Source organism: Cygnus atratus, chromosome 1, assembly GCF_013377495.2.
Source record: "Cygnus atratus isolate AKBS03 ecotype Queensland, Australia chromosome 1, CAtr_DNAZoo_HiC_assembly, whole genome shotgun sequence".
NCBI classification, from domain to species: Eukaryota; Metazoa; Chordata; class Aves; order Anseriformes; family Anatidae; genus Cygnus; species Cygnus atratus.
Genome location: NC_066362.1, coordinates 178,213,941 through 178,228,236, shown reverse-complemented (window position 1 = coordinate 178,228,236; position 14,296 = coordinate 178,213,941). Strand labels below are relative to the sequence as shown.

General features: G+C 44.8%; 1 protein-coding gene across 5 annotated transcripts in view; it reads left to right on the top strand.

Moving 5' to 3' along the window:
* The first annotated feature begins 48 nt into the window (after positions 1-48).
* TSC22D1 (TSC22 domain family member 1) overlaps positions 49-14,296 on the top strand; it is an 87,689-nt gene continuing 73,441 nt past the window's right edge. For 3 of the 5 annotated variants that reach the window (XR_004779753.2, XR_004779752.2, XR_004779754.2), the window contains exons 1-2: positions 122-626; positions 1,174-4,031. Coding sequence is in view for 2 of the 5 variants with exons in the window: in XM_035553287.1 (XP_035409180.1) it covers positions 1,207-4,031 (2,825 nt within the window). In the remaining 3 variants the exon portion in view is untranslated. Of the gene's footprint in view, positions 627-1,173; positions 4,032-14,296 lie in introns of all 5 variants that reach the window. The other 2 variants (XM_035553287.1, XM_050714353.1) reach the window with 2 other exon arrangements.

Genomic DNA, 14,296 nt, shown 5'->3' with positions numbered 1-14,296 from the left:
GCCGCCCCCCCCCGGCGAGGGCTCGGCGGCGCTCGGCAATTTCCGCCAGGCGAGCCGAGCCGATTTCCGTCGTCCCGGGCCAGCCGGGCTTTATGTCTGCCGGGCTGGGCGCGCATGCGCGGCGGCCGCCGCCATCTTACGTTGTCTGCGGGCTGCCCTCCCCTCGGGCCAGCTCTGCCCTCCCCCCTGCGGCCCCGCGCTGCGCCCTCCTCCCCGCCGGGCTCCGCGAGGGGCCGGGGGAGAGCCGGGAGGGAAGGGAAAGGAGGAAGGGAAGAAGGGAAAAGGAAGGCAGAACGCAGCGGGAGGAGGACGCGGCTCTGCGGAGGAAGAGCGGGTGCCGCCTGTTATAAAGGGGGAGGAGGCGGAGGGGGAAGGAAGAGCGTGTGGAGCGGAGCCTCCTCCAGAGACAGCCAGACACGGAGGGAGGAGAGAGCGGCTGCCTGCCTGCCTGGCTCCCCCGGCCTCCCTCCCTCCTTTTCATGGACTCCCTCGCCGGGCTGCCGCTTTTCTTCCCTCCTCCTTCCGTCTCTCGGCTCCCCAAAATGATTCAGCTCCATGGCTGCCACTGACGGGGATGTCCCTGCCCGGCTCAGCCTGCCGCTGCCTCCCTGCCGTGCGCCAGTCCCGTACGTATCCGCGCCTTCCTCCTCCTCCTCCTCCTCCTCCCCCGATGGCGAGGGGCGCCGGGCCTGCCGGCGGAGGGCGGTTCTGCCGGTTGCCGGCTTCCATGAGGGGAAGGGAAGGGGCTCGGCCCCGCCGCCGGCCGGGCTGAGGCGGGCATTGCCTCCTGCCCCGGGGGAGGCGCGGCTGGAGGGGCCAGGGGAGTTTGGGGGTGGCTGAGGAAAAGGGGGTGTGTGTGTGTGGGGGGGGGGTATGAGGGGGAAAGCGGGCGGCGGAGGGGTGGAAGTGTCACATTCAGGGGCGGCGGAGGGCCGGTGCTCGCCCCCTCCCTGTGGAGGAGGAGGAGGAGAGGGGGAGGCGAGCGGCGGTGCCGAGGCGGCTCAGCCCCTGCGCTGCGGGAGCTTGGGGGGGGGGGGTATGGGGTGTGGGGGGGGTTGTGCGCGGTGTCCGTGCCCTGCTGCCGAGCTAACTGTGTGTGTGTGTGTCTGTGTGTCTGTCTCTCTCCATACCGGGGGACTGCACTCTTAAAATCCGCCCGATACAATGCACCAGCCTGACTCAGCCGCAGACATTAGTGCTAGGAAGATGGCGCACCCGGCGATGTTTCCTAGAAGGGGCAGCAGCAGTAGCAGCGGCAGCAGCTGCGTTACTGCTCCCACTGCACCAGGTACCGGCGTCGGGAGCGCTGCCCTCTCTGCCGAGGATTATCAGCCGCCCTTGCTGGTCCAGCCGCCGCCTCCATCTCCTGCAGCATCTTCGTCGGCGGGTCCACAGCCGACACCCCCTCCTCCACAAAGCCTGAACCTCCTCTCGCAGTCTCAGCTCCAGCCACAGCCTCTCGCGCAGACTGGAGCTCAAATGAAAAAGAAAAGTGGCTTCCAGATTACCAGCGTGACCCCTGCTCAAATATCGGCTAGCATGAGCTCTAATAACAGCATAGCCGAAGATACCGAAAGCTACGATGACCTGGATGAGTCCCACACTGAAGACCTGTCCTCTTCAGAAATCTTGGATGTTTCTTTATCCAGGGCCACTGACTTAGGAGAACCTGAGAGGAGCTCCTCTGAAGAGACTTTAAATAACTTCCAAGAGGCAGAGACTCCTGGGGCTGTTTCTCCAAACCAGCCTCACCTTCCTCAGCAGCACCCTTCTCTGCCTCATCATCCACAGCAGGGCGTTGTGATCAATGGAAGTGTTCACCCCCATCATGTTCACCACCACCATCATCTTCACCACCACCACCACGGACACCATCATCCATCGCATCCTGGGGTGGGCAGTACCCCGATTTCTGGAGGACCACCACCCAGTCCATCGTTTAGAAAACTATCAACAACTGGAAGCTCTGACAATGTTATATCAACTGCACCGGGTTCTGCTGCATCATCCACTGGTTCCCCCGCATCTGTCGCGTCTAATATCCGCACTACGAGCACTCCTGGCAATTTAGGTGTAAGTCCTGCTTCTGGAACTAGTACCTTAAATAATATGGGCGGTGGTAGCTCTAGTGTGGCAAGCAGCATGCTTGGTACTATAAATTTAAGCAACATCACAAGTACTGGTAATGTAAATGCTTTGCCTGGAACTAGCAGCAATGTTAATGTGAATATCTTGAGTGGTGTTGGCAATGGTACGAGTGCTTCCTCTAGTGTCATTAACAACGTTACTAATCCAACTGCAGGAGTGGCAGTGGGATCAAGCCAGCAGCAGCCTGCATCTGGCACATCAAGGTTTAGAGTTGTAAAATTAGATTCTAGTTCCGAACCTTTCAAAAAAGGTAGATGGACATGCACTGAATTCTATGATAAAGAAAGCACTGCTGCAGTTTCAGAAGGAGTAGCAGTAAACAAAGCAGTAGAGACGATAAAACAAAACCCGCTTGAAGTGACTTCTGAAAGGGAGAGCACCAGTGGGAGTTCTGTTAGCAGCAATGTAAGCACACTGAGTCACTATACAGAAAGTGTGGGAAGTGGAGAAATGGGAGCACCTACTGTGGTACAGCAGCAAGCGTTTCAAGGTGTGGGTCCACAGCAGATGGATTTTAGCAGCGCTGCTCCTCCGGCAATTCCAGCATCTAGTATACCACAGAGTGTTTCTCAATCACAGCTTGCACAAGTCCAGCTGCATTCTCAAGAGGTAAACTATCCGCAGCAGAAGCCAGGGGTCCAGCCTCCTGCACAGGCCAGTCTAACCACTGTTCCTGGGGTTCAGCCAGCCCCGGTTAATATCCTAGGTGTAACCCCGTCTCTGGGCCACCAGCAGCCTGCCATTCAGAGCATGGCTCAGCAGCAGCTGCCGTACCCTCAGCCGGCGCAGCCCGTGCAGACGTTGCCGGTTGTACAACAGCAGCAGTTGCAGTACGGACAGCAGCAGCAGCAACAAACGGTTCCTACGCAGATGGCCGCAGGTCACGTTAAGCCGGTGAACCAAAACTCTGTTACAGGGGCCATGCCGGAGTACATCCAGCATCAGCAGATCCTCCAGCCCCCGGCGCCTGCTATGCAGCCCAGTTCTGCCGCAGTAGGAGCGGGGCCGCCGGTTCCTGTCGCCCAGGCCCAGAGCATGCAGCCTGCGGTACAAGCACACCCCGCTGCTGCCCCAGCTCAGCCTGTCGCGCACGCTCCAGCAGCCCTACCAGGCGTAGGTACCGGCGGCCAAATGCTGAGCGTCGGGCAGCAAGGAAGCGTAGCCGCTGTGGTGCAACCACCGCCTGCTGCAAACCAAATCCCACCTCCGGTCATGCCGTCGACAGCTGCTCCTCCATCTTCACAAGTGGTGCAGCCTGTGCAGACAGGAATAATGCAGCAGGGGTTACAGGCCGGCGCTTCGGGCCTTCCCCAGCAAATGGTCATTGCTCAACAAAACGCTTTGTTACCTGTGCAGCCGCAGGCGCAAGCGGTGGAGTCGGTGGTCCAAGGAATGACCGGCCAGCAGCTGCCTGCAGTTAGCCCTATACCTTCTGCTAGTACTGTTCCTGCACCGAGTCAAGCTGGTTCAGCTGTGCCTCCTGGCATACCTTCTGCCTCTATAGGTTTGGGACAGCCACAGAACATAGCGCAGGCTTCGGCTGTGCAGAACGGGAATTTGGCTCCGAGCGTTAGTCAGCCTCCGTTGATATCAACAAGTATAGGTATGCCGGTGGCACAGAGTGTGCCGCAGCAGATACCGCTAAGCTCTGCCCAGTTCCCCGCACAATCACTAGCTCAGTCAGTCGGAAGCCAAATCGAAGATGGCAGACGCCCCACAGAACCTTCCCTCGTTGGTTTACCTCAAGCTGCCAGTGGCGAGAGCGGCGTCGGAGCGCCAGCCGTCTCCGACGGCACTAGCAGCAGCGTGCCATCCTCTGCTTCCCTCTTCCCGCTGAAGGTGCTGCCGCTGACGACGCCCCTCGTAGATGGTGAGGATGAGAGGTAAGGCTGCCTGGAACTTCATTTAAAAGATACGTCCGATAGTTTGATACGCGCTGACTTGCAGCTCTTTTCCCAGCTGTTCTGTGAGGTGAAGCGGCGCCGTGTCTTTGTCTAATTAGAAATACCGTTTCTCAGGTCCCAGCGCGTGTAGGTATTACATTAAAACGCTTGTTTTTCTCTTGAGGGGGTGGGTTGTATTGATTATGCTCCGAAACTACTGCGTGGGTAAATTGTGTTTAACAATCTGTGACAGTGTGTATATTCCCATTGTATAGAGGAAGACAAAAGAATACTGTGGAATGTGGGTACGCTAGTGGTGATTGTAGTTTAGATTATTTATTATACTGAAATAATTAATATTTATTCTTCGGTGGATGACTTTTTCTCCACAAGCCGAGACTTCATCCTGCCTCAGCTTTTCTTTTCAAGTATTGACTTCGCTCAGGTTGAACCAGTTGTGAGTCTGTGCTGTATATATAGAAGCCTTCTCTTTGACAGCCAAGAGATGCTTTAGGCAAATCAGTATGGTGGGAAAAGGGAGATTCAGCAGCACTGTTGTGGCTCTTCAAATTGAACTTGGGGCACTTTTGGTCTTGGTGGTTTTGCTTCAAAGCATTAATCCTTTGTGAGAGCCGCTCAGGCCTGTGGAGGGGCAGCGAGCCTTTGAATCTGGTGCACCTATTTTGTGCAGTCGGAGTAATAAGCTACACATGTTCTCCCACCTCCACTTTTTCAAAGAAATGAAGACTGCTTGATCTTAATGGTGTGTGCTAGTGAATATTCTCATTGCGTTGATGATGTGTGCAAAGAAGCTGTGTCAGTTGCAGAAGGCCCTTGGGTGCGCAGGGTAAAGCCATCTTCACAGCAGTTTTACAGTGCAATTGTCTAATGTTCATTATATCTGGAAATTCCTAGCTATTGAGGACCTCTGGTGATACGCATTTAGAAATGGACAGGAAGGCTGTGGTGGTTTCCCAGGGAACTTCGTGTCTAAGAAGAAACTACGCTAATGGGGGAAGTAGATAACTTTAAAATAAGTAACATACCTTGAAAATGGGGGGAGGACAGAAAAGAGCACTAGAAAAAAAAAGCTGAGACTTGGGGAGGAAGACAAAATAAAACACCGAATATTTACAAGGTGGGGATGGGAGGCAGAAAATAAGAGAAATATCAGTGGCCAAACTCTATTTTAAAAAAAAAAAAAAGGTTGCTGGGAGAGGCTGGCTTCTTAATATTGAAAATACTAACTCTATCAGCAGTCTCTGATTATGTTGATCATGAGGTGTTGACTGTCTTAGTGGCTTTCATCACATCTTTCTAAGATGCCAGAGAGCTATAATGAGTAGCAGCTTGTCTTCGAGGAGTGCTGGAAGACAAGTTCCAACACTGTTTGATTCTGATCATGTTTTTTAGTCAATAAATACGTGAAGGTGGTAGAAGACAGATGGAGGTGTTAAAGCTCCCAGTGTCACTGTTGTGCTACTAGCAGTCAATTTTCTCAAACTTTTTATTTGCTCTTCCTTCCTTCGATCTTTCTAAACTCGGACACTGATCCTGTTTTTTTTTTTTTTTTTTTTTTAACCAACCAATGGGGCAAAAAAAAATCCCTAAGCTTTCAGGAGATCCTAGCTAAGTAAGAGAATTTTAAGCTCATTGATACTCAGTGTTTTGGAAAATCACATCTAGCACGTGATTGTACCCTGATTTTAAGAGCATATGTTAGCTGTTTGTCATGATTGGTAGCTTTTCCCAGCATGTTTAAATCCCTCAGGGTAACAATAGCCAGAAATGCCTTCTTCCTCTGTTATTTGGCCAGCTAAAGATCATATCCTTTCTTCTCCCATGCACGTTGTGTCTTTGTTCTATCTGTCATCTCCAGGTAGGCTATACTTTTGTTTAGCTGCAGTTGGAAAATCATTTAGATGCTTTACATAGAGCAGGATATGACTATTAAATGGAGACCAAAAATAATTGTGTGTTTTGCATAGCAGGGGTGATCAGTTTGCTTGGATAATTTATGGTGGAGCTTCTCCCTGTATATTTGCCTGTAAAACTGAAAACTTGGTGAGATTGCTTCTGTTTCTGCTCCCAGGGAGTCTCAGGGCAAGGCATCGTATTGTCTTGACCGTGGAATTTCTTTTGGTCTGGACCTCAGATCTTGTCACTCCCTACAGGTAGCGCAGGGCGTGCTGTTACTCTCTCTGGCTCCTCATTTACTTCCCTGGCCATTGAATGTTTGTAACTAGAGTACTCTTGAGAGGTTTTTTTGCCTCTTCGTTAGATTATTCCCTGTTTTACAAGAGGTAAGGTTGTAGTATGTTGTAAGAGTACGTAAACATTAAAGGAGGAGCTATACTATAAATAAATACATGTAAGTGCGTGCATGTGAAATCCTGATTGCTCCTTCTCCCTCGTGCACCCATATATCTCATTTAAAATTATATCAATACATCCCAAGTGGTTCTAAACCTGGCAAGGGAAAAGGTAGGGGAGGAAAGCAAGCAAGCACTGACATAATTGGGCCAGTGAAGAAGCTGTAAAATTCCATTTAGTGTGCCTTTGAAGAAACATCTGACCTATGTAATACCTTGTTTAGATTAACTCCCAGCTTTCGTTAAACCCGAATATAATTGCACTTAAAGACATACCGGTATCTTTAAGTCTTCAGCTCTCATTTTTAGGATGCTGTTTACAGTTCTTTTGATGCCTGTTATCAGGGCATGGCCTTTTAAATCTAGGCAGCGTGGGGCGTATCTGCTTTGAAAACAGCAACCTTTATTTCCCCAGTATGGATCAGGTTTTTTAATCACCGTTATGACTCGAAGAGATATTAAAAATGATCTGCTTGGCAGGACGTCCTATGGAAAATTAATTTACAAACTTTAATAAGGAGGATACAAATAATACAGTCAGGTTCTGTATTTATAATAATAAATTCTTCCGACTAATATCTCTTCAGCCTGTCAGGTATGCCATAGATGTTTACATATTGGTAGACTTCTCTTCTGATGTTTCAATCTACAAAAATGCCAGCCAGTTTTTTGGATGTTATACCTTGTTTTTATTAGTTTGAACCGTAGTATGAACTCGTTTTAATATATGATTCTTATAGAGTTACACCCTTAAATTTGCAGTGGTTACCTCAATTTATTCAGTTCTGTTACTGAATTGTATCCATTTTAGACATTGGTCTTTTCAGCTCAGTATTTAATCTCTAGAACTGTAGAAGGGGATTTTTTTATTTCGATGCTTCTGAAACCTTTAAGTATGAAAACATACTTATATCGCAGCAAGTTCTTTTGAGTATTTATACTTAGTGTTGCAAAATATATCAATTTTACATCTTTATAGACAATGCTTTGTTATGTTATAGGCACTTGCAGTAAGAATTTGTACAGATAGATATAAATATTCCAAATCAGAGGTAACTTAAACAAAAACTAAAAATCAACATATTTATACCATTTCTAAGGGCTATTGTAAATTAATTTAAAAAACTGAATTTGAGTACCATTACTCAAAAGCAGATTTTATGAATGAAAGATGTGAGAACTAATAACTGTCTCCCTGTCCTTGACATTTCCTGTAGAGTTGCTTTCATTCTTTCACCTGATGCAAGTTGTTTTCACCTGTTTGTGCATTTCATCTAGCAGTGAAGCAAAAGAGGAAGGAGGAAGAGATGATAAACACATAAAATTGGCATAGGTATTTGAAGTATTCTTTATTATCTGACAATCTCTCCTGTAATTCTCTTTGAGAGAATTTTTTTAGTAAAAGACATCCTTACAGCAGAAGAGACAGCAAAAGAAATTTTTGGAGGAAATGTTTTCTGTATACCATGTGTTCTGGCCTGCTAAATCCGTGGAGCAACTGGAATTTTAAAGCTGAGCATGAGAATTGAAAGACCTGTGAACAGAATTTTAAGAATCTCTAGTAGTAGAATCTCTACTAGTAGTAACTAGTAGTGGCTTGTAAAGCGAGAGTACACTGGAAACTGGATGAGGTTTCATATGCACAAGTAGGAAGGTTGGTCAGGTTTTTACAGATGCAGTTGGGTTCTTGCTGAAGCTGTTAGTAGGCAGCATGAACGAACATACTGAAGCACAACTGGAAGTTTCAATTAAATGTTATTTTTAATGCAATAACTGCTTTTTTGCATGCTGTTCAGAGTTTATATGGACTTCTTCATTTGCTTTGAAGTTTGCTTCTGTAAATTTGAGCAAAAGGAGGAAGATAACCTTTAGAAGATGCTTCACAACAAAGCATTTGTGGTGGCTCAGCATGGATTTATGGTCGTTATTTTTTTTAGGTGCAGCCTAGTGGCAATGTCACCGTCTTCCATTATTCAGAGGTTAAGCTTGCTTTAGAGTTGTGTCATTTGAAAATGACACAACTTGAATTCCTGAATATTGACTTTTTAAAAAGTCTGTTCGTATTTTCAGTTTGGCTATTTATGGAACTTGGAAAAAAAAAATAGTTACCCTCCTTGTTAATGACAGATTGCGCGAGTGAAGAGTGCTTTGGTGAAGAAAATGCAGTTACTGCTGTGTGGTGCTGACAAGTTCAGCTTTTTTTTTTTTTTTTTCATCTGAGGCAAGAAAATGCCTACCGCTGGCAGAATTGACTTGGTTAGTTCTCTGCTCTAAGTGAAGGAGGAGGAATTCAGGGTCTGCACCTTGTGTGTCTGCTGGCCAGCTGTAGGCACAAGAGTGCTGCTGTCCCGTGTCTGCAGCAGCCTTGGTTCACTGTAACTCGTCAGTCGGGTTTTGTGACACTGGGGCTGTGGTTATCCCAAACCACAGCTTGGGATAGTTAGCACATTTCTCCCTCTGTAATGACAGCAGCTGCTTTGCCAGCACTGTGTAGTTGCAGTAAGGGTGAACTCAATGCAGGCAAAAAGTGGTGATATCTGTTTGGATGGACCTCTTCCCGGTGTCTTTTGTGGATGCGTTTTCTGCATGCATGGTATTGTGTTCATTAAAGACAGGAAGAGCAGATGGGTTTTAATGGGATTTCCAGAAAATGTTCATTAGCACTATAGTTTTGGCTGCTCTTTGGAATCGTCAGTGTGTAAGCAGGCTAAATATCTGCATGTGTGAAAACGGACAAACAAAAGGTTAAGTGTTCATTGCTGAAAAGCACTCTTTGCTTTCTCAGGATTTGCATTCCTTAAACTACAGGTTAAATTGGAAATTGGAATCTGCCAGTCAGTCTGCATTGGTAGTGAAGTGGTTCGGCCTCCACAAGTCACCGTGGCCTAGGCAATGCCACAACAGAGCAATGCCTGTAATGCTTCCTGGTAAGCAGAGTTCTGTGGGTGGGAGGGAGCCATTAAAATGTACCTTGTTTAAACACAAGTAAAAGACATGTGGATAGCACACCTATGCTATGAAGAGAGCTTTAATAATGCTCTTCACTTTGCAAAGGATAATAATGAATATATGGTATTAGATCTGAAAAGGCTTAGGAAGTAGATCAGCTGTAAATAGTGCTGCTTGTATACAGTACTAGAAGAAGAAATTATGGACGCCCAAATATCAGTATAGTAATAGCAGGTGTGTTCTTGGTATGACTTTTTGGAATAGTTTGTGATCTGGGTCTGCAGTTCAGTGTAGGTAAACCATAAGAATCGAAAAGAATGCTGTGTCTTTGTCCTCATTGATTTTTATGCCCTCGTTCTCTTCTCTTCTTGATTAATTTATGAGAATGAAATGTGCTGTGTGTGTAATATGTATTTACTTGAACAAATATTGATAGTTGCTTAAAAAATGGGCCTATACCTGTCATTTACTGCACTTGGGCCACCAAAGGCAATGATATTAAGCAAAAGCATGCTTTACAGAGCATAGATTATGGGCAAGATTATTAAGTAAATTATTTCATGGTAACAATCACTGTAAATAAGGAACTAGTTTATTCTCAGTGTGATTGTACAAGAAACCGTAACCTAAAGGTAAGACGGAAAGACCTCTTGAGTGACTGGAGATATCCCTCGGTTTATTTTAGCCTATTCTGAAACATGTACAGAGTTACGAATTGAATGATGGAAACACAGTGTAATTAATATATGGCATCAAACCGGGGCATCTTGTCCTTATGGCTTTACTGTCTTACAAAAATTTAACTCTTGGTCTGTACTGGGGAATTAACTAACAAAGATACTATTTACGCTGTAGTCAGTTGTGGGGTAGAAACCCTTATCAGCCCATGTTGTGCAAGCTTCCAAACACCTGGTGTGAATTAGCAGCGTTTGAAGCAGGATTTGCTTTGTGGTGCAGTCCTGTGCAAAAGTCTCCATCTTCTATTGAAGCCAGACTTCACCGAGAGATCGAGTAGTTCCTAGTGTTTGACGGGCAGAGATTGCCTGTCAACCCTAGTGATCTTATACATGCAAATGTGTGACTCTCGCCGTGATATTCTGGCTGTTTTATCATTGTTAGCTACCTTGTGGGCTAAATGACTTGTTGGTACCTACTAAATGAGGGTTTCTCACTTTGGTGCTGCAGAGATTAAGAATGACTCATCACAGCTGAAATACAGCATTGTGCTTTAATAGCTGAACCCCTTCCATTTTATGAAAATATTTATACTTGCATCCTAATTCACAAACACTTGATTAGGTAGTGTGCTGTGACTCTTTAGGCTTACTTACCATTTTTCTCTGAGCAAACACTTTCGATTTTTGTATTTCAGATATGACTCATGATTTTTTTCCTACTCCACAGTCTTTAACTTAGTGGTTTTAACTTCATCTAAGCTGTTTTAATGCTATCGGTAATTTAACCTTTTATTGTTGAGTTAGTAATTAACTTAGCCTGGTGTGTGCTTCTGTGGGATTTTAAAATGTTTTTTCTTTTTTTAAGTAAGCGTTTATTATACTGTTATGAGGTGCATGGTATTGATGAGACTTCATATATTGAGTACCTTTGACAGTCAGGATGTATAGCTAAGTATTGCAGGCATTCAAGCTTGAAGTTCTCACCCCAGTTTGTATTTTTTTCCTTGCAGTGCAGGGCCAGCAATAGTCCAGAAGAGTCAAAGCAATTTTTCTTTGTCCAACGTAGAACTGTTACCTAAACAAACTGCTCTTTATTTTAACCTTCCTTGCTGGGGGTTACAGGTATTGTACATACTGCAATGGTGCGGAATTCTGAAAGTGCAGTAGAAGAATAGAGTAGGAAGTAGAGCACTTTGAGGTTTTTATTATCACCGGGGATTAGGAATTTAACACTTTCTGAGAAGCTGCCTGTAATCCACGAAGCACAAGAGATGTGGGTATGATTGTTTTTTCTGAGGGAAATTCTCAGAAAACTGCATCATATTTTAATAAAATGAGGGATGTCTTGGTTATCTGTTCTATATTCGTTACATTCTCATCTATATTGGAGAATTACACTTATAATTTGCAAAAACAGACTCAGGAAGATCTCCTGTAGGTTTAGGTTTAACTGAAAGTTAGAAATGGACCTGTTAAAAAGATGTAGATGCTATTTCTAGTAAGGAACTAGAAATCTGATATGAACTGGAAGTTGTTTGTAGGGAGTTTTCTAACGTGCTGTTTAAATGTGCTAAACCACTTGGCCAGGCAAACTGTTGGAGCTTGTGTGCGAGTTGTCCAGCCTTCTTTCTGTTGTTGGTGTTTAAATTAGCATGGATATCCAGCAGCAACTCATGTTTTCTTCATGTGTAATGCAGATTTGGACTTCTGCGTCAGTTGCTTAAGCAACAGTGTGAAAGTGCTGCGCTAAGTATTAGGGACAGAACTTAAAGCAGCTGAAAATGCAGATAGGCGTTCAACAACAGTCTTAGTGTCTTTGTGCCTTAAATAATAGCTCTTTAGTAAAAATGTATATTGTAATGTAGCTCTGAGAGTGCTGTTAGTATATGCTTATTTCTGTATCCTGAGCCTTACACTTGCTTCATTCCTGGAAGATCTGAAGGTTCAAACTACATGTAGCTTAGGCCATTTTTTTTGCAAGCATTGATTTATTTTATTTTTTAAATCTGTAATCGATTGTCGTTGGTCAGTAGCAGTGCTCGTTATTGGTACCAAGCATTAATCTTCAGTGCTGATGTACCTAGTCAGCACCCTTGTCGTTCCATATGCTGCTACGTTGTGGAGCTTGGTGCTTGGTACCTGTGATGAGTTTTGTGCTTGGTTTAGGAATGGCTTTTTCCATTACATAGCTGTAAACAAATGCGTGGTATAGAAATACCTTTTAATGTTCTTCCAGCGACTTTGAACTCCCTATGCACTGGAGAGGGATGAAATCCCTGTCAAGATGAGAGAGAACTTTTACGCTTTTAAGCTTCCCCTGACCTGCCCTTCACCCAACTCTGTCACAATTGTGTATGGATGAAAGAGAGATGATTGCTGGCGGTCATAACTTACATGCAAGAAATCAGTTCAAAACTTAACCATGCTAAGCTTGTGTTTCTAAATATTTAGTGCTCTTACAGCTAATCAAGAGCGTGATAAAGCCCAATAACTCATGTGTGGTTGTTTGGACTGCTCTTGTGACCGCAGTTTAGAAATCTCTCTTTTCAAAGAAGATGAAACAAAAACTTCCCAGGCAGGATTTAAATTATACATGAACTGTTTGGCATGTATCGCAACTGAATTGGGATAAGTTTCGTCAAAAAATTAGCTTCTGTCGATTTCCTGAGAGATTATTTTCAGCTTGGTAGCTTTATGAGACTGTTGTGTATACACACATCCAATAGTGTGCTGGTGTATCATGTGAAGAGATTATTTATTTCTCTGAGGAAGTCGGTTGGTGGTACCATGAATTTAAGGAGGTATTAATTGTCGTTGTCCCGTGATGTCACTTGCAATGCTGGATCCTCACGAACTCTGAGCATCTCTGAAATCTGGCAAGGAAGGATTCTGGAGTAGTAATTAGTTTCTATTCGGCATTATGGCTTATGTTGCAAGCTGTTCAGTGAAAATATTGACCTGACCTTAACTTGAAATGTTAGAACTTTTTGATTCACTTTTTTTGGACTGAAAATTCTGAATGTTGCTTATCTGTGTACGTGTGTGTGTTTATGTATATGTCCATGAGAATACATACATCTCACTTCTTTTTAAAGAAAAAAAATCCACAAAAACTGCTGGTGAGAAGAGAAGCAATTGCTGCTGTTGGTGTTTCACTTCTTGCATTCACACAAAAATAAGACCAAGTGAAAATAAAATGAACCATGAGTTAATATTTTAAGTACTTGTTAAATAATTTACTGTACTACTCAAATGAATTTAAGGTATAAATGCACCTCTTTAATCTATTGAATGAGGTTATTATGTTAAGAATGGATCAGTGCATTGTGCTGCCAAGTGTTTCTTTAGTAGGCCTAATATCCTAAATTAGGTGAAATGGCAAGTTACTCATAAGTGCCCAGGGAATGGGGCAGGATGTGCATGTGCTTCCATGTTCTCTTCTTTCTTTCCAAGTTGTTAGGGCTTTTTCCAACTCTAACGGCTTGTAAAAGAGGAGTTCCCGAGCGTGGATTTGATTGGAGAGAGACGAGGGAGTAAAGGAGGTGTGAAATGTTTATGATGGTGGTTTTTTGGTTTCCTTCTTTCTTTTCTTAGAGGGGAAGGGGATTTCAGTCGGCATGAAATGGTGTCAGGCCTGTATGTGTTTGAGCCAAGTATACGCAGTTGTTGGCAACTCAGCCTCTTAGAGGAGAGAGGGATAGTAGCCAAAGGGCCTAGTCAGGAGTTGGGGTTCTGCTTTCCCTGCTTTATAACCAAGAGCAGGGATATGATGGTCCTGAAAGACTTGCTGTCTGATTTCTGTGCTATTTTTGAAATGATTTTAAGATAGCAGTCCTTTAAAACGTGAAAAATCTAACAAGTTTTCAGTGGTTTATGAAAACAGAGCAGCAAGGCAGGATAGTAATCTGTGTATTCCTGTAGAGGTGCATCCTGTTAGGAACGAAGGAGGCTCTACAACGCTGCTGCACCGAAACCTGAGTCACCATTTTGTCATGAAAGCATAGGTTAGCCTCTTCTCTGAGGTTTCACTGACTTGGCTCTTGGGATGTGTGTATTCTTAGTGCTGCTTGCTTGTGCTGGAGCACAGCAGTGTAATTGAGCAGTCTTTTCATTTCACTGGAAATTAACATGTAAATGGCAGTTGATGACTTGCATGAGGATATTTTTGGCTTCTGAAGAATACTGAGATCTGTGGAAGTGGAAAAATAAATATTAACGTTGTTATAGCAGACAGTTGTGGCTAGCAGTAGTTATCTTTTTTTGCATT